The 27,593-nt window shown below is 37.1% G+C and overlaps 6 protein-coding genes across 6 annotated transcripts in view; 4 read left to right on the top strand and 2 right to left on the bottom strand.

Moving 5' to 3' along the window:
• CBG20029 overlaps positions 1-142 on the bottom strand; it is a gene marked incomplete at both ends in the record, with an annotated part of 7,062 nt that extends 6,920 nt beyond the window's left edge. Inside the window, one exon of the mRNA XM_002633903.1 lies at positions 91-142. Coding sequence (XP_002633949.1) covers positions 91-142 — 52 coding nt within the window. The remainder of the gene's footprint in view (positions 1-90) is intronic.
• A 1,205-nt stretch (positions 143-1,347) lies between these two features.
• On the top strand, positions 1,348-9,565 carry Cbr-fbl-1 (the record flags this gene model as incomplete). The annotated part of the gene is made up of 17 exons (XM_045235287.1): positions 1,348-1,387; positions 2,882-3,117; positions 3,214-3,367; positions 3,700-3,852; positions 4,187-4,444; positions 5,059-5,199; positions 5,353-5,428; positions 5,471-5,580; positions 5,693-5,833; positions 6,135-6,238; positions 6,289-6,369; positions 6,578-6,902; positions 7,280-7,406; positions 7,469-7,674; positions 8,417-8,660; positions 8,996-9,234; positions 9,423-9,565. The coding sequence occupies 17 exons, from the start codon at positions 1,348-1,350 to the stop codon at positions 9,563-9,565; spliced, it is 2,778 nt and encodes a 925-aa protein (XP_045096937.1).
• Positions 9,566-13,051: 3,486 nt separating this feature from the next.
• CBG20031 lies at positions 13,052-16,862 on the top strand (the record flags this gene model as incomplete). The annotated part of the gene is made up of 10 exons (XM_002633905.2): positions 13,052-13,130; positions 13,196-13,349; positions 14,032-14,176; positions 14,283-14,397; positions 14,790-14,899; positions 14,957-15,156; positions 15,260-15,490; positions 15,701-16,030; positions 16,605-16,677; positions 16,728-16,862. 10 exons carry the CDS (start codon positions 13,052-13,054, stop codon positions 16,860-16,862), a joined length of 1,572 nt encoding a protein of 523 aa, XP_002633951.2.
• Positions 16,863-17,217: 355 nt separating this feature from the next.
• The window catches only part of CBG20033, a gene marked incomplete at both ends in the record, with an annotated part of 17,050 nt that continues 6,674 nt past the window's right edge, over positions 17,218-27,593 (bottom strand). Inside the window, 11 exons of the mRNA XM_002633907.1 lie at positions 17,218-17,386; positions 17,585-17,886; positions 18,817-18,990; positions 20,076-20,261; positions 21,907-22,014; positions 22,098-22,214; positions 22,264-22,393; positions 22,437-22,694; positions 23,636-23,761; positions 23,809-23,957; positions 25,136-25,318. Coding sequence (XP_002633953.1) covers positions 17,218-17,386; positions 17,585-17,886; positions 18,817-18,990; positions 20,076-20,261; positions 21,907-22,014; positions 22,098-22,214; positions 22,264-22,393; positions 22,437-22,694; positions 23,636-23,761; positions 23,809-23,957; positions 25,136-25,318 — 1,902 coding nt within the window. The remainder of the gene's footprint in view (positions 17,387-17,584; positions 17,887-18,816; positions 18,991-20,075; positions 20,262-21,906; positions 22,015-22,097; positions 22,215-22,263; positions 22,394-22,436; positions 22,695-23,635; positions 23,762-23,808; positions 23,958-25,135; positions 25,319-27,593) is intronic.
• On the top strand, positions 20,557-21,584 carry Cbr-col-122 (the record flags this gene model as incomplete). The annotated part of the gene is made up of 2 exons (XM_002633908.1): positions 20,557-20,577; positions 20,703-21,584. 2 exons carry the CDS (start codon positions 20,557-20,559, stop codon positions 21,582-21,584), a joined length of 903 nt encoding a protein of 300 aa, XP_002633954.1.
• Positions 25,862-27,118, top strand: CBG20035 (the record flags this gene model as incomplete). Its single annotated transcript, XM_002633909.1, has 7 exons — positions 25,862-25,925; positions 25,970-26,122; positions 26,203-26,504; positions 26,545-26,656; positions 26,701-26,887; positions 26,932-26,989; positions 27,041-27,118. The coding sequence occupies 7 exons, from the start codon at positions 25,862-25,864 to the stop codon at positions 27,116-27,118; spliced, it is 954 nt and encodes a 317-aa protein (XP_002633955.1).

Genomic DNA, 27,593 nt, shown 5'->3' with positions numbered 1-27,593 from the left:
ACGAAATTGCACAAAATCGCATTTTTGCGTTGTTTTTTGATTATAAAAAAGTTTCATCAGACGAATCAAAAATTCATCCCGGAAACCGACCGTACATGAATCTATATCCACTAATTAATTTTTTAAGAATTATTTGAATCATCTTGGAACTCCACAAAATCAGATAGAAATTCTGAAACTATGGTTTTAGACCTGCAATTGTGATCGCGCCAAACTTTTTTTCTGTAGATCAAAAATTAATTTGCAGTTCGGAAATGTTCTGTGGGAGACCGTGTACTGTACAATAATTAAATCTCTAGGAACACATTCAAAATTTCCATCCTCTCAAATTGTGTCATACCCAGCCTTACTCGGAAAACTCTATTCGGAAAATCGGATGCCCGAAATTTTTTCCGAATTCAATTTTCAGAAAATCCGATCGCCGATTTTTTTTACAGGAAATCGGATATCTGATTTTTTTTCCAATGTTTTTTTTTGAAAAACTTATTTGATTCTCCTGTAACTGACAATTAAAGGTTAAAAACAGCGAAAATCAATAAAAACATCGCCGATGTGTTTTGAAATTTCCATAATTTTTCCAAAACGAAAATTGGAAAACCGGGTCATCTCAAAAACATCCCCTCTTCACAGAATTTGAACTCGAGTTTCACCTTCTTCTTCTACTTCTTATTCCTCTTTCCCTTCTGAACATCTGTTCTCGATAGAAATTCCCCTCCTCACTTAATTAGTGTCTCTATTATCCATGTAAGGAAAAGAAGGGCGTTTCCTTATGTACCACATAATACATACATGTGTATATTCATCACAATAACATTTATAAGCTTCAGGTTCAGTGCTCAAAACATTTAGAGTCATAGAGAAAAAGAGAAATTGGAAGTTTTTGAGAAAAAAGAAGATAAAAATAGTAGTATTGTTTCTATTATTATGACTTCACCGATGATTGCGTAATGATTGGCTCGCTTATCACAAATTTTTCCATTTTTCGTTTTGTCTTTTTACACCCTCTTATCAAAATTCCCAGATTATTATGTGTTTTTATGGGGAACTTTTTTTGCCTGTGAATTCTTTTATTTTCATTCCCCCATGACACAATATTCTGAAAATTAGTACAAATGGTTGATAACACAAACTGGGTCGACACTGTGTATGTAATTGGAGATCCGTGTCATGTGTGTATGACCTTCCGTCTCTAGAAGAATCTCCAAAGGGTCGGTCCTACGCAATTTTCTCACCTTTCCTCATCCGCCCTGATTTTTCTGTTTCTTTGTGCCACTTCAGTTCGAATCGCAACTTTTCGAATCCTATCTAACTTTCAGGAGGTGATTGAACGACATTTGAACAGAAACGATGCGATTGTGCTTCATATTTTTAGCGGTTTTGGTGACAGGTGAGTGTAAACTTATATGGGTTCCGAGAAAAAAACCTAGAAATTAACTTTTTCAAAACGCCTTTAAGGACATAAAGCAGACCGGCTTTCCATTGATCTGTTTAAAGACTATCTATTTTTTCAATAATATTATATTGTCGAATCAAACAGACTGACACCTGAAAAAGCTTCCTTGTCGATTTACGGGGCCTCGCTCAAAAATCACTACGGTATTGTCTATTCAAATAATCGCGCGGGTGAACGAGTAAAAATGTCTGCGTCTCTACAGCGCCTCTACAGGTTTGGAGACTCTCTACACGTTTTTTTACTCGTTCACCCGCGTGATTATTTTGAATAGACAATAGTAAACGAAACTTATTTTTGTGAATTTAGCACGATTTTCTGGACAAAATTTAGATTTCTTGGTATGAAAATGATCGCTAGCATCTCTAGAATATGCTTTTCATCGAAAAACCAAACTGAATTGCGAAAGTAGCTCGAAAGAGGCAAAAGTCTGAAATATTACGTTTTTGCCGCGCTTTTTCGTAGATCAAAAAGAAGCGATGATTTTCAAATTCTCAGGTCCCACTTTTTTTAATTCGACAATAAGAAAAGTTCAAAATTTATCAGAAACAGGGAATAAGTCTAAAAGAACGAGAAATTCATAGTTGATGATCCGGGAATGACCCAAATAAGTGCCAGCAGGGTTTTTCGAGGTCATTTAGCATGGTGGTCTAACTTTCGCAAATTGAGTTGTCTAGGCCATCATGGCAAATAACATGGAAATGTTCCGATGTTTACCTGGAGTGTATTCTAGGAAATTTTGACATTGTAGTTGACATCTAGGCCTTTTTTTTGACATCTAGGCCACCTTGGTTGGCCTAAAATCTACACCATGTGAACGTTAGACCATTCTAGGCTATAGACTTTGATGGCCTAGAAAATTCATGTTGAGAAAATTAGGTCACCATGGTCGAAAATTTTTGGAACAACATTTTTCGAAAATGTTTGATCGAAGTTCCGAAAATGAAATTAACCATTTTCGATAAATTTCTTCAGAAATAATTATACCTTATATAATTGGTCGCTAAATTAAAAATTAATGATAAATTTGTAATCAAAACAGCAAAATATGGTCAAAATACAGAAGTAACTAAAAAATACGGAAAAATGAACGCAAAAAAAGAAAAAAAAAAGGTTTCAAAAACATGGCCGTGGACTAGGGATTCCTCGTCTCTATTGAACGTTTGCAACTATAGGATTTCTAACATTTTTTCTGGAAAAGTAAAATGCAGAATAAGTAAAATTCTAAGATGTACACAAAAAAAATAAGTTGCTAGAACAGTGAAATTTTTGATAAAAGTTGATCAAACGATATATTTCGATATTTTTTCTATTCGTTTGAATAAACCTGACCTAAATCCACCAACCAAGCAAACATAGGATAAAAACATTAGAACTCGATGAAACAGTAAACCTAAATTTCCTGAAAAACTAAAAATTCTAATTTTTCAGACACCATTGCCAACGAACTAACGAGATGTTGTGCCGGTGGAACCCGTCATTTCAAGAACTCAAACACGTGTTCGAGTATCAAAAGCGAAGGAACGAGTATGACTTGCCAGAGAGCCGCTTCGATTTGTTGTCTTCGAAGTTTATTGGACAGTGCATGTGATTCTGGAACTGATATTGCCAAAGAGGAAGAAAGCTGTCCGAGTAACATCAATATTTTGGGCGGTGGATTGAAAAAAGTGGGTGTTTTAACTTTGGCTCCCAAATGAAGGTTGTCATTAAAATATTCGATCCCACTGTATCGATGAAAATTATCAAAAACAAAACTCTTTTAGGAGTGCTGCGATTGCTGTCTTCTTGCCAAGGATCTCCTCAACCGAAATGAGCCATGTGTTGCTCCAGCTGGATTCTCAGCCGGTTGTCTGAGAAGTTTCAACAAGTGTTGCAATGGTGAATTTGAAATCACACATGCTTCGGAGATCATAACAGGTTGGTTTGATTCATTTCTCATTGAGAAATCGCAAAGCATCACCCATTATTTTATTAGTTTGAAAAAACACTTTAATTGCATTTAAGAAACAGTATTTTAAATAGTTAGAACTTGGATTTGATAACATATGGTATCCGATGTTAATACCTGCTAAAATGGCTTCAGAAGGTTTTAATTGTATTACTTAAAAGTGTTACCCAGGCTTCTCGACGTCCTGAAAGATCGATCGTAGCTTTTTAGTTTGAAAATAATAAAAATATCAATATCTCAGTAATGGAGCAAAGAACGAAAATAACATTTTCTTCATTCCGAAACGGTGAACTTATTTCAGGCCGCCCACTCAACGACCCACACGTTTTACACCTTGGAGATCGTTGCTCAACATCCAACTGCGAACATTTGTGTCATGATCGTGGAGGCGAGAAAGTTGAATGCAGTTGTAGATCTGGATACGATTTGGCTCCAGATGGCATGGCTTGTATTGGTTAGTTTATTTTAATTACTGTTTCATGGATAATACAAACCATGGTGTTTTGAATCAAAAGTTGATGGGTCATCTACTAGAATCCATTTCAGCCAAATTTCAAGTTTAGTCACCGTGAAACAAAATTACTAAAAGGCGGCCCGTTATCCTGTCGGGTGACAGACGTTTTCGGACGGCCCGCCAACATGGAAATCTTAGTCGCCTGAATCGCGACGTTCCCGAATTTCTCAATGGTTTTTCAAAATTCAAAAAACACCTCTTCTTTCCCCAACGTCCCCTGTCCTAGTTGCTTCTCTTCTCCCCTATCCCCAATCCTCCTGTGCTTCCATTCCAGACCGTAACGAATGTACGATTCGTCCATCCCCATGTGCTTCCAATGAAGATTGTGTCAATACAATCGGTGCCTACATCTGTCAACGAAGAATCACTCGGCTCGTTCCACATCGTCATCGAGCTAACAGAGTTGGAAATGCGCCAAGAAGAATGCGAGATGATCCATATTCTCGTGCTGGAGAATACAGAGAAGCATCGCAAGCAAATACCGAGTTTGGATGTCCAATGGGATGGTTGTATCAGCATGGACATTGTGTTGGTAAGGAAAATTTGAAAAGATAAGTTATAGGGAAAACAGAGATCTTTTTTGACTATCCGTGCATATCGTCCAGTTCTTCTGAGATTCAAAGATAATTATGTTCTTAATAACTTGGAACGGTACCGAAAAAGCTGCAGATACTACAATTCATTGTTAAAATCGTATAATAATCCATTCACGAAACCGAAACTAAATAACAACTAATAACGCTTTGCTTCACTCAAACATCTTCCCTATCATTTGTCTAATCGTCAGAGCCTTCTAACCCTTCTAACCCTCCACAGAATGCTCCCTTCACCATCCGTGTTTCCATCCCAATCAACACTGTCTACCCTCTCCTGACAACAACCGAGGCGATGGAACATGCGTCTGTAATCGAGGATATTATTGGAGTGATACTAACGTTCAATGTGAAGGTATCCTGAAAATGTTTCAACTATTTTTCAAGAAAAACATTAGAAATAACAAGGTTGATTTTTACTAAATTTTTTAATGTTTCGAAAACTTCAAATAATCAAATTTTGTTCAACCGAGAACTGATGTGATGGTTTCTCTTATAGAATTAGTGTGCTGTGTTCATTTTGAGCTAATAAATGTACTAATCCAATCTCCAGATATCGACGAGTGTGCCACTTTGATGGATGATTGTCTAGAATCGCAACGTTGTTTGAACACTCCAGGAAGTTTCAAATGCATTCGAACACTATCATGTGGAACCGGATACGCTATGGACTCAGCGACTGAACAGTGCCGTGGTTTGCTAACTTTTTACTAACATTCTTTTTTAATCCCACAATTTCAAAATTTCCTAGATTAAAACATATAATGCTTCGAAATAATGTATAATATAGGGAAGCCCCAAGTAACTTGGGCCAATTTGTTCCCAAAAAACCTGTCCAAATTTTCAGACGTTGATGAATGCAACTTGGGATCACATGACTGTGGACCATTGTATCAGTGTAGGAACACTCAAGGAAGCTATAGGTTTGATGGTGATCCATAATTAAATTTATTTATTTCTTTTAGATGTGATCCAAAGAAATGTGGAGATGGTGAGCTTCAGAATCCAATGACAGGGGAGTGTACATCGATCACTTGTCCAAATGGATACTATCCAAAGAGTGGAATGTGTAATGGTAAGTTGAATGGGTTATTTTATAGCATGCGTCTAAGAATCAACCACTGTCCCTCGAAATCCTTTCACATTCATACTGATTATCTGAAACACAAATTATTATTTTTTTTCAGACATCGATGAATGCGTGACTGGTCATAACTGTGGAGCTGGTGAAGAGTGTGTTAATACTCCTGGATCATTCAGATGTCAGCAAAAGGGAAATCTCTGTGCTCATGGTTATGAAGTCAATGATGCTACTGGATTCTGCGAAGGTTAGTTTTGAAAAATTATCGTCAAGAAAATTGTCGTAGTCAATGGTTAATGATCAAGTTGTGATAGAGAAACAGAAACATTTGTAAAAGTTTTACATCGGAGGTGTAAGTATATCAAATCAGCTTGTGATAATTCGTAATACCTATAGTGTGATAAAGAAACAGTATCACCTAATTAAAATCTAGATTTTTTTTGAAAATTTTCACCGTTCCAAAATGTTGAGGAAAAACAAAAACAAAGTTCGTTCTCTATTGGATCTGACGAAAAGACTTCAAAATAGAAATGATCTGAAATTTTCAGACGTCAACGAGTGTCAACAAGGAGTTTGCGGTTCAATGGAGTGCATAAATCTTCCGGGAACTTATAAATGCAAGTGTGGATCTGGATATGAGTTTAATGATGCTGTAAGAATTTTAAAGAATCATGAGAATTTGAAAAAGAAATGGAACTTTAGAAAAAACGATGCGAGGATATCGATGAGTGTAGCAAATTTGCTGGACATGTGTGTGATTTGTCAGCGGAGTGTATTAATACGGTAAGGAAATTTTAGGTTATTTGAAAGAATATTCTAGAAGAGCTCATATTTGACTTAAAATAAACCGATTCTGAATGATAGTGAAATATCAAACTCGAACTATCCCATAGAGGTTGAATAATATTCAATTCATATTCAGTAATACAAACTTTTTGGAACTGAAAAAAACGGGGACTTATTCTCCATCACAACTACTTTTTTTCTCTAGATCGGTTCATTCGAATGCAAATGCAAGCCAGGATTCCAATTGGCTTCAGACGGTCGTCGCTGTGAAGACGTCAATGAGTGCACAACTGGAATTGCAACGTGTGAACAGAAATGTGTAAACATCCCAGGAAGTTATCAATGTATTTGCGATCGTGGATTCGCTCTTGGACCAGATGGGACCAAGTGTGAAGATATTGATGAGTGCTCGATTTGGGCGGGATCTGGGAATGATTTATGTATGGGTGGATGTATAAATACAAAGGGATCGTATTTGTGTCAATGTCCACCTGGTTATAAGATTCAACCCGATGGAAGGACTTGTGTCGGTGAGTGTGCGCCAATTCATAGAAAGACAAACATTCTAGAAAAAAATGAAACATTTGAAACTGGGAAACTTAGTTGTTTGACTTTTCTTTTTCGAAAAAAATCATTTCTTTGGGTATTAGGCAAAAGGCGCCAACCAAAATCACATAAAAACGATTTTACAAAAAACTTAAAAATTTTATATTTTAACAAAAAACCCCTTAAATTGGATGCACTTTGCTTCCCTTAACCCGCTAGGCCCTAATTTTTGCAGTTATTAGATAACTTTTTTTGCGAAAAATTCTTGTTTCACATACTTCATTTCATTTCTTCCAACTAATAATCGAGAATACTACCAAAGAATGAGTTCTCCTACAATCGGTTAATTATTTATTTTTAGATGTGGATGAATGTGCAATGGGTGAATGTGCTGGAACGGATAAAGTATGTGTGAACACCCTCGGATCATTCAAGTGTCATTCGATCGACTGTCCAACCAACTACGTACATGACTCCCTGAACAAAAAGTTAGTTTTATTTTAATTATTTTAATTGTTCAATTATCTCTAACACCAACTAACGTTTGCAGTCGTTGTAACCGTATTCCATCAGCATGTGGTTTGCCTGAAGAGTGTTCCAAAGTTCCATTGTTTCTCACTTATCAGTTTATCTCATTGGCTCGTGCTGTGCCCATCTCCTCTCATCGTCCTGCTATAACACTTTTCAAAGTTTCTGCACCGAATCATGCAGATACTGAAGTGGCGTTCGAGTTGCAGTTGAAGACGACGATAGTTGGTAGGTTAAACCATTTCGATGAGGTTTCTTTAAGTTTGCCCGAAGATACGATATGGCATTACGCATTAGAACTAAAAATCACATAACTAATACCCTTGTAGTAGAAACAGAGAAAAAAGTTTTTGATAATTTATAATGACAACAGAGATTTTTACTCCAAGCTTTGCTGAAACTTTTTACTCCAAGCTTAGCTGACTCGCCAAATAGGAAATTTATGGTTACGAGTTAGTTTCGCGGATGGGTAAAAAAATTAGTTCCAACTTTTCAAACCTGATATATTGAAAGCAATTGTGATGGAGTATTGGTTATGATAAAAACTATCAATCTTCTATAATGATAGCGAAACAGTAAAAAGTCTCGAAGTAAGACCCCTAACTCTCAAGTTCGTAAAAACAGTCGGCACTGTGTATTAGAACTTGAATTAACAAAGCTTGTTTGGTGTATACTGGGAACTGCAAATTGCTTTCTTTAGAAGCTGCAGCGAATGTTTTTTTCCAACTAAAGGAAATTAAGTGGCTGTGCAGAAAACTCACTGTATTAAAATGGCGGCAAAACAGTAAAAAATTTTGAAATTATATTCCCTACTTGTTTGTTTGTTACCACATTCATTATATTTGAATAACTAGGAAAACTATCAGATGTCGATAGAGCGTATCTGCACGCCCTAGTTGTAGAATCCTAATTTTAATAATATATTTTTCATAACTATTCAACTAACAAATCCCATTCCCCTCTATTCCAGATGCGCCCAACGTTCTTCCAGCCATTCGTGCCAACTTTTTACTCCAAAAAGGAGAAAAACGTAACAGTGCTGTTGTGACACTTCGTGACAGTCTAGACGGACCACAAACCGTCAAACTTCAATTGTTGTTAAGGATGAGCAAGAAAGGAAAGAGTTTCAATACGTACGCAGCCAATTTGATTGTCGACGTGGCTGCTCACAAGAGACATAATACAGTACATCCGCCACTTATGAGGATTCGATAGCAACTTTTTTTGTGTGATTTATTTGAATTGCTGTGATAATGATCTCAATTTTTGCTACTAATAAATGTGATATGTACTTGTGAATCACACAAGTTGTGATCTTGAGTTTGAAGTTGATTTTTTTTTCGTGTTTCAGGTTTGTGTTAATGTTTCTTGTGATCATTGTTATTGATACCGTGTTGGGATATGTGGTTTTCTGTAATTAATCTTCCCTAAATCGCGGAACAGTCTTTTGAAAATTTTTTATCAGTTTCAAAGTTTTGATACAATGCATCCTCCACCGCATCCTATAATCAAACTCTGTCGTACTCTAATATATCCCCATACATTTCAGTCAAATCGCTGACGGCTACTCGTGCATCAAAGTTTGCTCCACGGATGACACAGAATGTCTCGGAAATCATACCCGTGAAGTTTTGTACCAATTCCGAGCGGTTCCATCGCTGAAAACCTTGCCCACTCCAATTGAAGTCTCCAAAATAGTCACCCATATGGGAGTTCCGTTTTCAGTGGACTACAGTTTAGATTATGTTGGAAAGAGACATTTCAAAATTGTTCAGGATAAAAATATTGGTGAGTTTAATTAATATCAATGATCAGGAAATTGAATTGATTCAGGAAGTCTCTCAAAAAAAATTATGCTAAAAAAATAATGTGAAATTCTGAAATTCACATTTTAGGCATATCCAACGATAATCTAGGTGACTAGTTGTGTATTGACTTATAATGGTTCTGATACCAAAAATTCATTTTTTTTCCAGGAATCGTCCAACTGGTAAAACCAATCCGTGGTCCAACTGTGGAAACGATAAAAGTCAACATTCACACAAAATCAAGGACCGGTGTGATTCTTGCCTTTAACGAAGCGGTCATCGAGATTTCAGTATCAAAATACTCATTTTAGCCCTGTTCCATGTCTGAAATAGATCCTATTTATTATTTTTCTCATCAAATCCCTCTCTCTATTGTATTTTGTATGTGGATATAAACGATTTGACCTTCTACCTGTTCGCCTTTTTTCGTCACCGATTTGGGATTAAAATGTGGTGGGGGAGAAGAGAGAAAGAACTTGTTTCCATTTGGGAGTGAGATTTCAATTTTATTATGAAACGGTTCGGATAGATCTCGATTATGAATTTAGAGCTGCCCAGGTGTGGTGAGTTTTTTCTCGAATTGTTTTGAAACAAGTAATGGAACATTTCGGAAAATTATGTAATGGTGGTGAACAGCAAAATATTTTTTTCGTTTTGAAGCCAAATCTGTTGGAAACATGTTCCTTTGAAACTATGGTAGATTTTTAAGGGATAAATTGCATACTATTGACATTTGCTGGGTGAAGGTGACCAAAAAAAAACCTACCATCGGTCTTTTTTTTAGAAACATGTTTTCAAAGTTTGAGATTATTGTTATTGTTTTCATGGAGATCTTTTGACTTCACAACGAAACAGTGTATAAAGTGTTTGAGCTATTTTCAAAATATTCGTATCGGATGGATCCAATCAAATCGCCCATATACGCGTACGTATTTGTTCGTCACTGTGGTTTGCTTGTAGTTGAAAATCGAGAATTTCGTAAAGTGAAATGTATAAAGTAGCCAACATCATGTACTCAATTTATTTTGCATCTGAATCAGATGATCTGATATGAAAACGTAAAACCTAAAACAGTTATAATATTTTTTAATAGACCGTCACCCTGAAACTCGCATTTGGAGCAAGGAAACCTTTTAAGTGAAGGTAGGAGTCAGCAGAAACCACCTATATAGATCGAAAGAGCGCGATCGAAAACCTATAAATCCGTTTTCAAAGTCTGCTTACGAGACTTTCGAAGTGCTGAAATTTCAGTTTCAGTAACAAAAATCCCATTTTCAGTGTAAAATCGGCAATTTTCAAATGTGATTTTCTCCACTCCTAGCAGGTTTCAGAAGTTAAAACTTTTTGTATTGTACTTGAAGTTATGTATAATTTCATATTTCAAACATTTTCTGAGAAAAAATGTATTTCCGGAAAAGTATCGGGAAGTTTCAAAATTTGCCTAGATTTTCGGGGGGCCCAAGTTTCCGAGTTTGAAAAAAATTTTTTGGAAATTTTTTTAATGTCTGAAATGTGAAATTCCACATAATTTCGAGTATAATACAAAAAGTGTCACATCCTCGAACCTCCTAGGAGTGAAGAAAATCAAATTTAAAAATTGCCGACTTTACACTGAAAATGGGTTTTTCGGTGCTGAAACTGAAATTTGAGCACTTCAAAGGTCTCTATTATACTCGAAATTATGTGGAATTTCACATTTCAGACATTAAAAAAATTTCCAAAAAATTTTTTTCAAACTCGGAAACTTGGGCCCACCGAAAATCTAGGCAAATTTTGAAACTTCCCGAAACTTTTCCGGAAATACATTTTTTCTCAGAAAATGTTTGAAATATGAAATTATACATAACTTCAAGTACAATACAAAAAGTTTTAACTTCTGAAACCTGCTAGGAGTGGAGAAAATCACATTTGAAAATTGCCGATTTTACACTGAAAATGGGATTTTTGTTACTGAAACTGAAATTTCAGCACTTCGAAAGTCTCGTAAGCAGACTTTGAAAACGGATTTATAGGTTTTCGATCATGCTCTTTCGATCTATATAGGTGGTTTCTGCTGACTCCTAACTTCACTTAAAAGGTTCCCTTGTTAGTTATCTTGATTTCTGTGAGAGATATCAAAACTTTGATAAACTGTTAGTGTTAATATGACAAACACTTTAGAAGTTGATAGATTTTCAATATCTTTTACGAAAATTGAGATAATTGAGCTCAAAGTGCGTGTACAGGGGCCGCATAATGTTAGTGATAGTACTTTTTCTACATTTCTGTTTCAATAACTCAATAATTTTTTTGTAATACCGTTAGCTTTAATAACTCAAGTTTGTCTTCTAACTTTTACTCTGAGCTCATTTTCCTCGGTTCCGAAGAATTCCTGTTAAAGATATGAAAAAGTTGCCTACTGATAAATTGTAATATCGGCATTGTTCAGTCTGTTTATGCATGTTTGGTATCTTGCATAGGAATTGAGATAATTAGGCTCAAACTTGACAATATGTGACCTTTCTATCATAGGTTTCATGGTATTAAAAAATCTCGGAACCAACGGATTTTTAAAATAATTTTTTGGAGTTCTGGTTTAAAAATGAATAGTGCAAGCATAGAAGAACATTGACACACTATCAGCTTTTGTTTTGGCATCTAATATTGAAAATAAATTCCCCATGCCCGTATTATACTAAAAACTGTTTCACTTTTAAAACATCCTATCTGAAACAGTAATAATTTCAAACAACATTGTTCCTACATTTTATGTTTACGGAAATTGAGATAACTGAGCTCCAAGTGAAAGTGTAGATGTGGCATTCTGTTAGTGATCATACTTCTCCCACCACAAGGTTATCTCTGTTTCATGACCTCATAAACTTTTTTTTAAAGACAATGTACTTCAATAACTTCACTACTGAGGTATAAAGTGTTCTCAATTTCATCCGATTTCCAAAAAATTGGTATTCTGTTTCGAAAACGGACTATTTTTAGAAGGAAATTGACGCACTATCAACGCTTGTTTTTGCATCTAATAATGAAAATCAAATTTTGTTTCCTCTTGCGCTTATTTTACCAAAAACTCTTCCACTTTTAAAACATCCTATCATAAATAGTGATACTTCCAAAAATCATTGTTCTTATTTTCATACTCCGTTTCGGAATTCCGTTTCGGAAACGGAATATTTTTTGAAGGACATTGACACACTATCAACTCTTGTTTTTCTTTTGAATATTGTAAATCAAGTCATATAACTAGTAAGGCCGGAGTACACCAAAAACTCTTTCACTTTAAAAGAATCCTATGTGAAACAGTACCTATCTTCATCCTTTCCCCTACTGACCCACTACTCTCTCTCTCTCTCTCTCTCTCTCTCTCTCTCTCTCTCTCTCTCTCTCTCTCTCTCTCTCTCTCTCTCTCTCTCTCTCTCTCTCTCTCTCTCTCTCTCTCTCTCTATTCTCCCTATTAAAGTTCTTTCACTCCTCCCCCAACAAAGATCAAAACGTCACGACGACACCATCGAAAAAAGAGCGCGAGAAAGGAAAAATAAAACAAAAATTGTGTGGGATGATAGATAGATAATTGGCAGCCATCATTGACACGAGAGTGATGATGATGCCCAGCCCGATCATACAGTGTGACACACACAAAATCTTGAAAAAAAGAGCGAGAATCATTTTCTTTTCTCGCTATTCCATTTTTCGTGTCATCGCCGTTTTCCACCGTATTTTGTACTGAATTTACATATTTCGACCAGCGCCCCGCCAACTGTACTATAAAATAGAACACTTTGTTTGACTAAGACCTTGCAAAAATGGTCTCACTACCTCCAACATCTCTTGTAACTGATGTTTTATTAGAAGAAGATAAGGAGCATGAGGATCTCTCTATTAGTGAGTTTGGAAGATCTTTATAAAAATCGAATTTTTCATGCAAATAATTTATGTCTGAATTTCAGAAAAAGGATCATCTGGAAAGCTGTCAGATGAGGAGCTACTGGCCAAGACTATTGAGAAAGCGCTCAAGACGAAAAAGATGGCACAGTCTTCAAATATGACATCTTCGATAAAAGTTGCATTGACGGCTGAAGATTTGTTGGATCAAATCGGGATGTAAGTCCGTTGATGACATTCAGCAATATTGGAGTTTTAAATGTTGCATGTTTCAAATTCTTTTTAACTATGGAAACCTAAGAATATATCAAAGCGATATTTCTAGTTGCTGAGAGTTTTCATGTCAGATTTTGTCCGTTATATTTCTGAATGAATTATTATCCCTGATAAACCCCCGATTTGTGAGTCAAGCCTTGTCTGGCCCCGGTTCTAGGTACTCTGAAAAAAGTCCAGCTAACAAGAATCAATCACTAAATTACGGAAAAATTAAATACTAAAAAAATTCACTGTTTCAAAAACTTGTTATGCTAATATCATAAAAAGGACATGCATTAATCATATCTTTGAGTGTGCATAGAGGGACTCCGACCGAAATGTTATATTGCGCCAAAATGTTTCCAGTTTCATGTATTTTCCATTTATCATTATTATATCACAAGAGATTCCGAATTTTATGGTTGGAGTCCCCCTTTAACCACATAAAAAGGTGTAATTACTGCATTTTTAATGATGTTATCGTATAGAATTGATTATCCCCTTCTGATATGAAGTTATTGAAACCGATTTGAAAAATATGGAATAACAGGCACAATGAACTGTTCCAGGAACAAAATACTGAATTTACTGTTTCAAAAACCTGAAAAAGCAGTGAACCTAATCTGATCTTTCCACCGTTTTCCAGATGGCACCCCTACCCTCTCTTCATCACATTCTCGATGGCATTCCTTTGGTGGTTGTCTGTTATGCCGACAATGTCACCCAGTTATATGGCTCCCGCCTCTCCGTGTACATCAGATAATTGCTCTTTCGTAACTGTTCAGAACGAGGTGAGCAACAACAATTTGATAGAGGGAAGGAACTTATTACGTAAAGCAAGGTTGATACACAGAGAAACCTTATAGGGGATTTGAAACAAGAAAAATGAACTTACAGTTCAACATCACAAAAACACTAATCGATCCTGGAGAGATGACAAGCTCGGTGTTTTTCTTGGGAAATGGAGTACTTGGGCAGATTTATGCAGTTGCTGCAGATAGGTTTGTTCACAGTGCGCATTAAAGAATTTCGATACAACAGAAAGTTAAAACTTCACTGAAACTAAGAAATTCATAAAAAAAGTACCGCCAAGATTTTAGCTTTTCCAACTTTGAGTATCTAAAAAATATGGTAAATTTTGTTGGTGGAGACTGAAATATTGCAGGTCTACTGAACAAAATCAGAGCCTCAATTTTGTAGTTGACAACTTCTTTGTACAAATTCATCTAAATTAAATAAAAAGCTTTAAATTTTTATGAATCTGAACTCAGTGCTTTGGTTCGAAGCGGTTTATCTCATTTAGATCAATTTCTACAAAAAAGTTGTCAACTACAAATTTGAAGCTCTATTTTTGTTCAGTACACCTAATTCTACCAAAACTTTTCAGAATCGGTCGCCGCCCAGTCCTCATCGCCAGCCTCTTCATTTCTGGTCTTTCTGGAATTGGAGCAGCATATGCTCCAACTTTCGAGCTAATGCTAGTTGGCAGATTTTTCCAAGGCAGTTGCTTTACGGTAACCTATAAACTCTATTTCTGAAATGAACTTGACCTATTCCTAAAACGAATTCAGGCTCTAACCATGATCAACTGGGTGATGTGTTGCGAGAGCATCTCGTTCTCTGGCCACGGCTACGCTTCTGTATTATTCGGTCTTTGTTGGGTGATTGGATACTGTTCAGTGTCTCCGTTGGCAATCTATTTCAGCACATGGAGATATGTACAATTGGCCACTTCAGTTCCATGTGTGCTCTTTGGATTCGTGATGTTATTGTGAGTAACATTTTTTACAGTTTCATTAAAGTTGTGAAGTTTGCAACCGAGTCAATACTCATTACAATCAATACTCATTAATCCGGTCGACATCGTATTTCAGTACTCTTCCCGAAAGCTTCTCATTCTTAGTTGCAAAACGAAAACGCGACGATTTGGTGCAATGGATCGAAACTGCCGAAAAAGTGGGAAACGAAGAAATCGATTATGATGCTGATCAAATTGTGGATATGTCCAGTCGGGAGGATGATAACAAATCTCTACTACAAACTTTGAAAATCGTGTTGCAGTCAAAGCTGATGGTCACTTATACTGCCGTGGAATCGTTTTTATGGTATTACGGTAGTCTGAAAAATGAGAATTGTAGAAGAAAAACATCGGACGCCGCATGTCCTGGAACGAAAATTACGGTAGCAAAAAATATATTCACAAGTTTTTTTTTTTTGGGAAAACTCGAATAGGAGTAGCTTGCAAATTAATCGTTAATTGAGAGCAACACTTTACTAGAGACAATGACACAGTAAAAAAGTTAAATCATTTCCAGGATAATCGACTTGATGATCTACAGTGCTCTTTCGCTCTCCTCAACAGGTGTTGGTTCCCATAACATGCATCTTTCCTACATTTTCTCTGGTCTCGTCGAAATCCCATCCTACTTCCTTATCCCTGCGGCTATCGATTGGTTGGGGCGAAAACCATCGGTTATGGTTTGCCATCTCATTCTCGCGTTCTCTCTTCTCTCAATGTATCTGTTCGATCATGAAGCGGATCCGGAGATATTTTTAATCATCTGGCTAATTGCCAAATTCGCCGTAGCATCTGCTTTCATGTTGTGTTTTGTGTACGGTGCCGAGTTGTTTCCGACTAATTGCAGGTGAGAAAATGTGTGATAATTTTTGAGTCAGTTTTTGAAGATGGTTTTTATACTTGTTGTTTTTAATTTTATTTTATTCAGGAGCGAGTAATTTCGGAAAAAAATTGAAACTCCTTTTTTGTAGTTGAAAAAATTTTCTAGTCTAGTCATTCCGTGCTACTTCGAACTATCTTTTCTCTGTGTCTAACTATAATGTAAACTTAAAAATATAGGTTTAACTTCAAAAGTTTTCTGTTACACGGGGTTTCTTGCCTGTTGCTGTTTCCATTTACATTTTCCAGTAAAAATATCCATATATCCGAACGCTACGTAGTCAATTACATTCGGCGACCCATTTTCATATCTTTCCTTCTCTTCTAGCCATCCAATCAAACATCCAAGGCACCGCTAGGGAGAGAAAAATAGGCTCTGCCTCTTTGTTCTGTGGTCGCCATAATTTTACTCTCTAGTTTCTGAGCTGAATATCGCCTGAAAAAAACGCAGCATTATCATCAAAAAAACACTGTTTCCTGATAAGCGTAAAAACTACTTTTTTGAATTACTCCACAATATCAATTGGTTACAACTGTTTCAGAAGCATTTGCCTCGGCACATGCGCCACAATATCCAATCTCGGAGCTGTTTTCGCCCCTCATGTGCCAGCTATGGTATCTCCTTCTTTTTCTTCTTAAAAATATTTCGAATAACTTTTTTCCAGGACATTTTCTTCCCGGGACTTCACTATTTATTCTACGCTCTCTGCTCATTCATTTGCACAATTTTGACGACAATTCTTCCCGAAACAAAAGAGAATCACAGTGTACCGCGAAGTCAGCAACAGTCGTTGGCTTGATCATTGATAATTTGTTGATTTGATTTTAATTAATTTCTGTTCGGGTATAAAATTTTTTTTTGCTGTTTGAAAGGTTGGTTAAGTCTGGGTTCATTTTCAACAGAATTGATGGGCTTTCTCTTTCATTTGCAATCTAAAAATCATTTATTCAAAGAAAAAAAAAGTGGTTTCTTACAACCCGTGTAAAATCTAAAAATCTAGAAAATCTGAAGCTCAATCTAAATTCTGAAGGGGCTCCTCCTCTCGCCGGATCTCCGGTTGAACTCTTTGTTTTTTCCTCCGTTTCAGCAACAACTCTTCCGGATGCCAGAACCTGAAATATGTTTAATGTCAATTCTTTCAGATTCTATAAAACTCACTTCAAGTATACTGTAACTCCAATGGAAATAATCAAAATGATAACGCATAAGAATAGCAAAAAGATAAGTACGTTCACAAATTTATGGGGTTCGTCATCGTAATCTTTGTATTTTCTACGATAGCGGGGAGTGGTCGTTGTCATCGATGTGGTTGTTGAGCGAGATCTGAAAATTTTCTCGGTTTCAAATTGGTGATAAGATAACATGTTGAGAGCAATTACCAATGCTCCGTCCTCCGGGTTTAAAAATGGAACAAATCAAGTTTGAAATTTGTCTATGACGGACTAGAAATCCCTTCTTCCGCCAAACGATGTTTCATGCAAACTAAGCCTAATGGAGGTTATCATTACCAGAATCACCCACCTGGTGCTCATTTTATCTGTCTTTTTTCCTCCTTCCAACTCATTCAACGTATCCAAAATAGTCTTCCTTGGTGACGTCGTCATCTCCTCCTTCTCTTCATCCATTTTCTCCGTTGTAGCTTTTGTAGAAGTATGAACTCTTTCCATAATCCCTTTCTGTGCATTCTCCACAAATGCCATCCATTGTTTTGTCTCTTCTGTTGGATCCAAACAAACGCTTTCATTGGTTCCAGGCAGGGCTTCTAACATCCAAACTGTTCCATGACCGTTTAGATCACAGTAGACGTCATCTATGTCGTCAATCTGGGATAAAAATGTTGACAATAAGATTGAAAACAGTTCGAAAATCTTGTGTTTGAATAAATTTTCTGATTTTTATAACTTTTCTTTTCGAAATGGTTTATTATTTATAACAGCTGATAGAATTCTTCGGAATTTTTTTTTTTTTCCTTGGGATTCTGTGTAAAATATCAAAAATGTGTCAACTGAAAGAATATCTTATATATAATTGGCTGCAAGTTAAAAGTTCGGGGGCACTTCTATTAAAGGTTTACGGCATCCAAAAGTATCTTCATATTAAACATGCTCAGTCACCCCGCACCATTTTATTCAAAGTTTGGTTGATAATTTAAGAAGATTCTTTGTCGGACACGCCCTTTTTTTGAACCAAAACTTCTACAATATTTACAAACAACTTGAAACAGTAAGATTCAATTTTTCCAGAGGATTTCTTGAATTCAGTTTTCTAGTTTCTAGGTCACTTGACTAATGTTTTGCTTCATTTTCAGTTTCAAAACTCTGTTATTTTAAACACGTACAAGTTTCCAACAGTGTGATCTGAACAGTCGTAGGATAAAAAACTTTTCTGTTTCATTTTGAACATATTTCCTACTGACTAAATATCCTTAATGTTTTGTATGTTGCCAGGCACATTTTCTTACTCTCAACTTATTCCAAAAATTTCACACCTTTGCTCGATTATTTTTCTTCATCAACCATCGTTGCAAATCGGACGGTGACTCACAATCACATGCGAATCGACTGAAGTTCCCGCCCAAACGAATCTGAAAAAAATCCTTTTTCTCTATGCCTCTCTTCTCTCTATTTTTTTTGGGAAATGAAAGTGAAATTAGCGATGCAACTAATCAACTGTTCTTTCTTTCTCTTATCAACATGGAACGAAAACCAAAAACTGGTTTTCGAATCAATTGAACCTAAAAAAAATGACCAAACCTTTTTCAAATTATCCAAATGGACGAGTGACGTGGCATTCAGTTGATCCAATGGGTTATCAGAGAGATAGAGATGGGTTAGAGATGGCAATTTTGAAATGGAATCCGGAATGAATGTTATTGATGAGGATGTGATTTCCAGATGGGTTAGGTTGGTAAGATCGGAGAGTTTTTCCTGAAAAAAAAAATTAATTCGGTTTCAGGGAGTTTAGAAGATAGATAGATTTTTCGTAACTGTTGATAGTTGTTGATAGTTGGACATGCAAAAAATGTATTGAAAAATATGAAAGTCTATCAATTCTCGAACTAATATGAAACCAGTAAATTATTTTCAATACAACTTCAATCCAAACGTTTTTCCTGAAATTTTTTTTGTTTTCAGGGAATTTAGAAGAGCGAAGAAATGTTTACCAAACCACTAAATCATCGCTTTTATCTGAAAAAAAAACCAAACAAGTATATTTAGATCATGTCTATTTGAAGAAAAGGTTTTATCAAAAATCGAATTTTGAATATCTGAAATTATTAATCTGAAATAGGAAAAAGAAGCTTTAAAAAATCAATTTTCGAGTAGGTTACATTTTCAGTGCTATTATTTTTTAGCTAGTAACCAGAGTTTGAGATTCAATTAGCAGTCAAATTTTAAATTTTGGAAGCATCAGATTACCGTGTAACCTGTAATAGAAGGGCCCCTCACACTGTCAAGTTTGAGCTCAATTATCTCGGCTCCTATGCAAGATATCAAAAATGTGTCAACTGATAAATATTTGCGATATTATGATAAAAAAATGATCAGTTGATAAGTTTGTTCGTATATTCGACAGGAAACGAAATAAAATAACTCAAAGTTATAAGATAGGGGGCCCTTCTAATACAAGTTTGGTGGTATATAAATTTCAGAACTTTTTTCGAAGTCTTAAAAGACGTATATGTCTTCCTGAGCATACTTTTGAACTTCAAAATCAGATTTGAAAAAGAAGGTATGGTCGAATTATCGTAGCAATAATCTTGTGATATGAAACTATCGAAACTGTTTTTTTTGCAAAACCTCATTGACCTTTGAGCTCATTTAACTCGATTGCTATAGAAGATATCGAAGACAAGTCAACTGACAAAATGTTTGTTATAATCTGATTAATATTTCTCTAGTTCACAGATTTTTGATATCTCTTGCATGAATTGAATTAATTGAGCTCAAAGTATATCGTGGGCATTTGTTAAGGCACATGCGGTATTTGAATTTTCAGACTCGCCACCTACCATTTCCTTCGTTGTCATTTTGCTATTCGTAATTTTTAATGCTCTCAAATTGCCCAATTCTTTCAACTGTTTCGCTTCAAAGCTCTTCCAATCCGTCTGATTCATATGCAACTGGGTCAGAGGGGATGGTAGTTTTCCAAGCTTATCCCATCGCAGCTTGTCACAAACCATTATGTTTTGGGATGTCTGAAAAAAGAGAGAATTTAATTTAGTTCCGCGTTTCTCTCTTCTTATCTGTTCTTCTTCTTATCATCCAAGAAAAAAAACCTTACCAAGAAAGTGTAAAGTTAAACCTCAACAACGGCCCTGCGCGCGCATGATTCCTTGACAACAAAACGAGAGAGTGTGGATGGTAAAGAGACTCAGAGAGATGGGTTTTCAATAAAAAAAATTTCAAGTGATCAAGACGAAATTGGCAGTATAAAAGGGCAATGGGGGGATGGGGAAAGACATCATCCACATTTGATCAACCAGTCAAAAAATGGAGGACAACAAAATCAAGGTAGTTTTTAAATTAAAAAATTGGTTCCTGAAACATTTACTGTTTCATTTTGGCTTCAAATTAAATTCAGTTTTTCTTGTAACATTGGAAAGTAACATTGGAATGTAACATTGGAATTTTTCCAGGCCTACCGCCTCATTGGATATGCTGCCGTTTCCCTTTCGGCCGTCGGAATCCTTTCCGTCTGCATTACCCTTCCATTGGTCTATTCCTATGTGAACAACCTTCGCTCCCAAATGCACACTGAGCTCCGCAATTGCCGTGACACCGTCAACACCGTCTACGCCACCGCCGTCGCCATGCCAGCGCTGCCCGGGAGAGCCAACCGTACCGCCCGTCAGGCCGGATACGATGTTGCCGTTCAGGACGCTCCATCTCAAGAGCACAACTCTTGCGATGGATGTTGCTTGCCAGGGGCAGCTGGTCCAGTCGGAGCCGCTGGTCGCCCAGGAACTCCAGGACGTCCAGGAGCCCCAGGAGCCCCAGGAAACCCAGGAAAGCCACCACAATCGCCATGTGAGCCATTGACTCCACCACCATGCCCAGCTTGTCCACCAGGACCACCAGGAGCTCCAGGAGCACCAGGAAAGCCAGGAGCCGAGGGACCACCAGGAGCCCCAGGACACGATGGACCAAACGGAGGACCAGGACAGCCAGGACAACAAGGACCACACGGACCAAACGGACATCCAGGAAAGCCAGGACCACAAGGACCACAAGGACCACCAGGACACTCCGACGAGCCAAAGCCAGGACAGGCAGGACAGCCAGGTCGTGCCGGACCACGTGGTCCACGCGGACCAGCCGGACTCAAGGGCAAGGATGGTGCACCAGGACAGCCAGGACAGCCAGGACCACGTGGAGGAGCTGGAGAGCCAGGACAAGACGGAGCACCAGGACAGCCAGGAGTCGCCGGAGCCGACGGAACTCCAGGAGAGAAGGGAATCTGTCCAAAGTATTGCGCTATCGATGGAGGAGTCTTCTTCGAGGACGGATCCAGACGCTAGATTTCCAATCTTGTCTTCCATTTTTTATAAAGATTTTAGCATTGCAATTAACGTTAAATTTGCATTACCGTTAAAAAACAGAGAAACAAATAGGGAAATTGTGAAACAGTAGTCGAACGAATCTACTTCCTGTCAGAGAGATTCCATTCAATTTTTCAATGCTATGTAGAGTTCAGCTGTCTTATTTCGAGCTGGTATTACTGTTCCCCTTCAAATTCACGAAGAAAAACGCACGCATTCAACGCCGACAGACTGCAAACAAGCCCCGCCCCCTTTGCAAAAGCGCCGCGCAGTACTGCACGTGTTTTTGCAAACTATTTACCCGAACACTTGTCACATCCGCTGATCTCAAACATCTACACGTCGGCGGACACTCGAATCGACATTCGCATTCCTTCTTCTGACAACATTCACAATCCGCTTCACACATCTGCAAAAATTCAGTTTCAAATGGTTTTCAAATTTCACTGCTTTCAAAGCTAAGCGTTCGCTCATCTTTTGTCTTACTCTTACATTGGAATATTTACAAAGCAATTGATTCCTCGAATGTGCCAGTGTCAGCGACATTGTCTTCTCGGGCTTTAAAATGTTGGAACACTGAATTGCTGGAAGATCTCCGAGTGAAATGTTCTGAACTTCATTTCTCAAATTAAAAAGAGCCGTTCATTCAATCACAGACTTTTGATTCAGCATCCATCAACCATTTATGACTACAATGACACAGTAACGGATTTTCAGAGAGAAACAACTTGATTTGATTTTTGGAACCTCGGAAACTAGATGCCTTCACTTCTTTGAGACTGTTGTTTCTGGAATATGAACTTGCGAATTATTTATTTTAGAAAAACTCACTTTAAATCCAACAAAACCAAATTTGAAAGATGTTCGAATGCGAATTCATGTAGATAGTTCAACTTGTTATTCGATAGATCTACATGCTTCAATTCCGCTGGTAAAACGTTTACAGCTCCTGTCGACAAGCCAGCCACGAATTCCAGACGATTTCCAGATAAATCCAAACGTTTCAGATTACGAGCACTTGCTGGGACATAATGGATAGTGGAGACTAGGTTATGACGGATGGATAGGTCGGTTAGGTTCTCGGGGAATCTGGAATGAGTGTTTCGAAAAAATGGATATAAGCTCTGTCGCCCTGGTTTCAGGGCCTTTTGTGAATACTCGTTTTTCATTAAAACGTCCCTTGAATTGACGGTTGTTTTCTTATCAGGTTCCGAAATTCGTATGTTACTGTTTTACATTCAATACATATACTTTAACCAATTGCACATACGCATTATGATGTGAATTTCAAATGGTTACAATTGAATAAATGTTTCTCTAACAAAGGCTTCGATAGTGTCGGGAATTTTAGCAGATCGACCGACCGCCTAATGCACAAGTTCGGTCAGCTGTCGGTCAGCTGAGTCGGCGGTTGGTCGGTCGGCTAAATTTTCTAACTGAATGGACACTTTAACTTTCATTACGATGTCCCTTGAATTACAGTTTTGGACCATTTTCCGGACATATTTTCAAGATTCTTAAATTCCTTTTTTTACTGTTTTATGTCTCTGTGATAAATTTCAGTCTATTCCATCAAATTTAATCTTGCCGACTAGTTCGCAATTTCATAATAAAAATATTTGCCGTTTTAGAATTGTGATTTATAAATAAAAGTCTGTACTTTTTGTTTTCAATTGTTGAGTAAATTCATGATTCATCAATTACCGTAAACACCCAAGTAGAATGACTTCCCTAACTTTCGATTTATATCATTTTCTGTGGAAGATATCAAAAACTGGTTAATTGGTGAAGTGTTTTTGATAGTATGCTAAATATTTTGTCAGTTTATCACTTTTGTGATATCTCCCACAGGAACCAAGAAAAACTACCGCAAAATGAAAAGCTAAGGCGCCCTTCTATTACAGGTTCTACGGTATTTTCTTCAATTCATTTATCAACCTATTTCACATAAGTTATAAAAAAATATTTGCCATTTCGAGATTTTGATTTTAAAAGTCAATATTTTTTGTTGACAATTTGACTGTCCGTACCTCCTGAAATCAATATTCGTTATCTTGTTATTATTCATTGTTATCACTTTCAGCTTTGTCAATGATATTAGCGTGTTTGTCAAGAATCCAATATCGTTATCGCTCAAATCCAAATGAATCAAGTCACTGAAAACTTTTTTTCTTTTGAAAATATCTGGATAGCTAGAACTCACTGCAAAGATCTCAATGAATATGGCTCGATTCTGAGTTTATTTCCAGACAAATCCAAAGTCATTAATTTTGGACAATGCGCAAAAATGTCTCTTGGGAAATCGGCGATGTTCGCGTTTTTGAGGATTAATGAGTAGAGTTGATGGAGACCCTGAATTAAATTGGCCCGAAGGTATTAAGGTGTTCCATGAATAATGTCGTTTTTTTCGATGGCAGTTTTCTCTGTCATGGCTCGTCAAATTTTTCTTTGTTTCTCACACACCTAATCAAGTCGTCGAAAATCCCTGTCTAACATGTATCATAATGCTCTCAGTTATTCGAGGAGAAATTTTGGAAAAGTTGTTCTTTTTCTCTTATTTTTTATACGAATCCATGCTCGGAAGAAATGCGACCCGAGACAACCGAAAATATCAACCGTGCTTCCGTAGAAAAAAGTGCCAACAGAAAAACAGTACAACGATGGTTCACAAAATTCACATGTGGAGTGCTTGGAGTCTCTACCGGAACAATATTTAGAGATAAATAAAAAAAAGAGAAGACTAGAAAACTAGATAAATGGCTCTCTCATGAACTGAACGATCGCCAGAAATTGCAACGTTACTCTAGTTCGTAAGATCATCTCATACGACAGAAAAATGATCATTTTTTGAATCGAATTATGGCGTATGAGGAAAAATGGACTCTATACTACAACAAAATACGATCAGCGCCATATCTGGTCAGAAGCTAGAAGGTGCAACATCTTACAAAACCAGAAATTTGCCAAAAAGAGGTTATGGTGACTGTTTGGTGTCTGGCTTTTGGTTTTATTCATTATGACGCCCTGAAAAGATATAAAACTAATACTCCGGTTTACAATTGTCAAGAAATAGAGAAAATTTGTTATCCAAAATGCCAGCACTAGTCGAAAAATTGGCACAATCCTACTCGACGACAACTTTATGTGCACATGTTGCAATCATAGAGGCTCAAAAAATGGAATACGTTTGGTTACAGAATTATCGGTCAATCATCATACTTGCCGACATTTCCTTTATTGCTTACCATTTTTTCAAACACCTTGAAAGCCTTCCCAAAGAGAACCAGTTCATTAAAAATGACTATGCAAAAAGGCTTTCCAATGTTTCGTCCCTTCCTGGGCTTCTATCATGATAGAATTTTCAAATTAGTAAAATGTAGGCAAAAAAGTACTAATTCGAATACATAGTTTGTTTGAAGAACATGAATTTCACTGAAGTTATCTTCGTTTAAAGAGTGGTACCAAAAAACGACATTATTTATGGAACACCCTAATATTTCCGTAGTCGTCTTAACGTTCCACTTACTCACCGCAAAAAGTCCATCGGGTACTGTATCAATTAGACATCGATCCAATTCTAATCGATCCAGATTTCGAAATCCTTGAAATAGAGAATGTGGAGGAGTTGAGACTTTTGGAGAGTGATATGGACATTTTATGGTTAACGTTCGGACCAAATCGGGTCGAGCCAATTGGAAATTTGTGGCGTTGAGCTGAAAATAAAATTTAAAAGGTGGTGTGCGGTGAAATTTTTTATTGCTTTATTTTGTGCAAAAATCTATGTAGATTCCCATGAAAATAAAGAAAAACTTCAAAAAAATTCATAAAATGCGAAAAACCGCGTCGAAAAAGCGACGATGTATCCGGTGGCGAGCTCGGTAAATGTGGGCAACTTTGGGGCAGAATTTGGGTGAATTGGGCTGCGGGCAGACTTTGATCCAAGGCTGGGCAGAAGAAGGGCAATAGTCCAACGGCGCGCAGAGGGGCAAAGGCTGGGCAGACGCTGGGCAGAAGCTCAGAAGGTTGCGGTGATGCAGAATTTTTTTAACGGTTATAAGTTTTAAACATATTTTTCATACGTTTTCTTTGAATTTTTTCAAATACTGTCAGTTTCTTATCCTTTTTTTCAGTTTTCAACGAAGAAACAGGAGGATGAGTGTCATCGATGAGTGGAATCGGGTGAAGCGAAACAAAACAACGGGAAGCCATTGGTGAGCATAGAAAAGAATGAGTTTTGTTATGTTTCATTTTTAGAGATGGAATACCAGATGACAAGAGGAGAATTCTACGAAATCCCATCAGAAGAATCCCACCCAGGAGGTATGATTTTTTCTGAATTAAAGCTCACATTGATTCAATTTTAGAACCTTCGACGAAACGGAACAGTCAACTGGAAAAAGAAGAAGACATTTATGACAACCCAACTACGAATGATTCGAATGACGATGTAATGGATGAAAATGAAGCGTTCGAAAGTAGTGGTGATGACGCAAACGAGCCGACAATGGACTTCTTCAGTTAGTTTTAGCTAAAATTTGTAAGCGTTGTAGAAGCGAAATTTTTGTACACGCATTGTCTGTAACTGTATGTAATTCAGACATCGAAAATGCGGTATCGTATGTTGCTGTCATTTTTCTTCACAACAACTTTTCCGACTCAGTCGCGAAAGACATTTTTCATGCTCATGTGGTAGCAAGAATCTCTTCTATCAGCTCAGCGAAAAGCTCGAAATTCGCGTTGAATGACTTGAAAAAGCGACTTCTTGAAATTCCTCACATCTTTCCTGGCGAAGGAATCTTCTGTCGAGTTCATTTGGGCGAGGTTAATTTTTCAACTCCCCCGAGAGGAACAGGATCATCCAATCAACTGATGAACATATTCAAAACGATTTTTCTCAAAGTGAGTAACTCATTTTATAAAAATGCATCAGCTATTTTAGCTCGTATCACCTCAATACTTAATTTGGACTATTTCCTATCGCCCAAACAGTGGAAGGCGTGGCGACAAACACTTCGATCGTTTCCCAGAAACGTTAGTGACGGTGCTTAAAGGTGTGTAGATTTTGGTCTCGGATCACATTATTCAATATTTTCAGATTTCGGAATGGACGCCATCGCAAATTACATCCCCACCCGACTTCTTCCAGCCGACGCCGATATGGACGAAAAGTTCGTGAAAAGATTGACATACCCATTCGAGGAAGCTTGTAAAAAGATTGTTAGACCCCGAAACTCTTACGAGTCAGCTGATAAGCTTGTTCGTCACGCAATTCATGGTGCTTTGTAAGTTTTCAGAAAACTCTTCTTCAAAAATAGATATTTTCCAGGCAACTTCTTCGCACGTATCATTATGACACAGCGAACGGGATTCTCGTGAATTGCAAGGTGAGAAAACTAATATTCTTTACATCCAAGCTAAATTTTACATTTTTGCAGAAAAGATCGGAGTGTTCGACACATTTGACGTGGAAAGACTACAAGTCTAAACTAGAAGTTGGAGACCAAGATGCCTAGGAGACAAAGTTTGGAGATCGCCTTATAATTTTCGTTGATCGAATTGTTTCATTTAACATTTTTGTTTTTTTCTGTTTTCCTTTTCTGTTTCTCACCCTTTCCTGTTATTTTTTCTATTTTCTAAAATAAAATGAATAGTGTTTTGCAAAGCTAGCAAACATTAACATGTTTCAGGAAGAAGGGGAACAGCGGGAAGGGAAGGGGCCAGAGCGGGCTTTCTACAAGTGGGCAAACGCTGGGCAGAAGCTCTCCTAAAGCTGGGCATGGTTTGAACTATGAAATGCTAGAAGTTGCCTGGCGTTGGGACAAAAGCTGCCCAGAGTTGGGGAAGAAGTTGCCCACATTTACCGAGTAGCGGCCGTGTGTGAGTTTTCTAGTCCCCCCGGAGGAAGAAGTGCGCGAATTCGAATTTATTTCCGATTTTGAGTTTTCTTTTCAAACATTTTTCAGGTTTTTTGAAATACCCGGGAGAACA

Source organism: Caenorhabditis briggsae (assembly GCF_000004555.2).
Source record: "Caenorhabditis briggsae complete genome, chrIV, whole genome shotgun sequence".
Classification (NCBI taxonomy): Eukaryota; Metazoa; Nematoda; class Chromadorea; order Rhabditida; family Rhabditidae; genus Caenorhabditis; species Caenorhabditis briggsae.
This window is presented reverse-complemented; position numbering and strand designations above follow the sequence as displayed.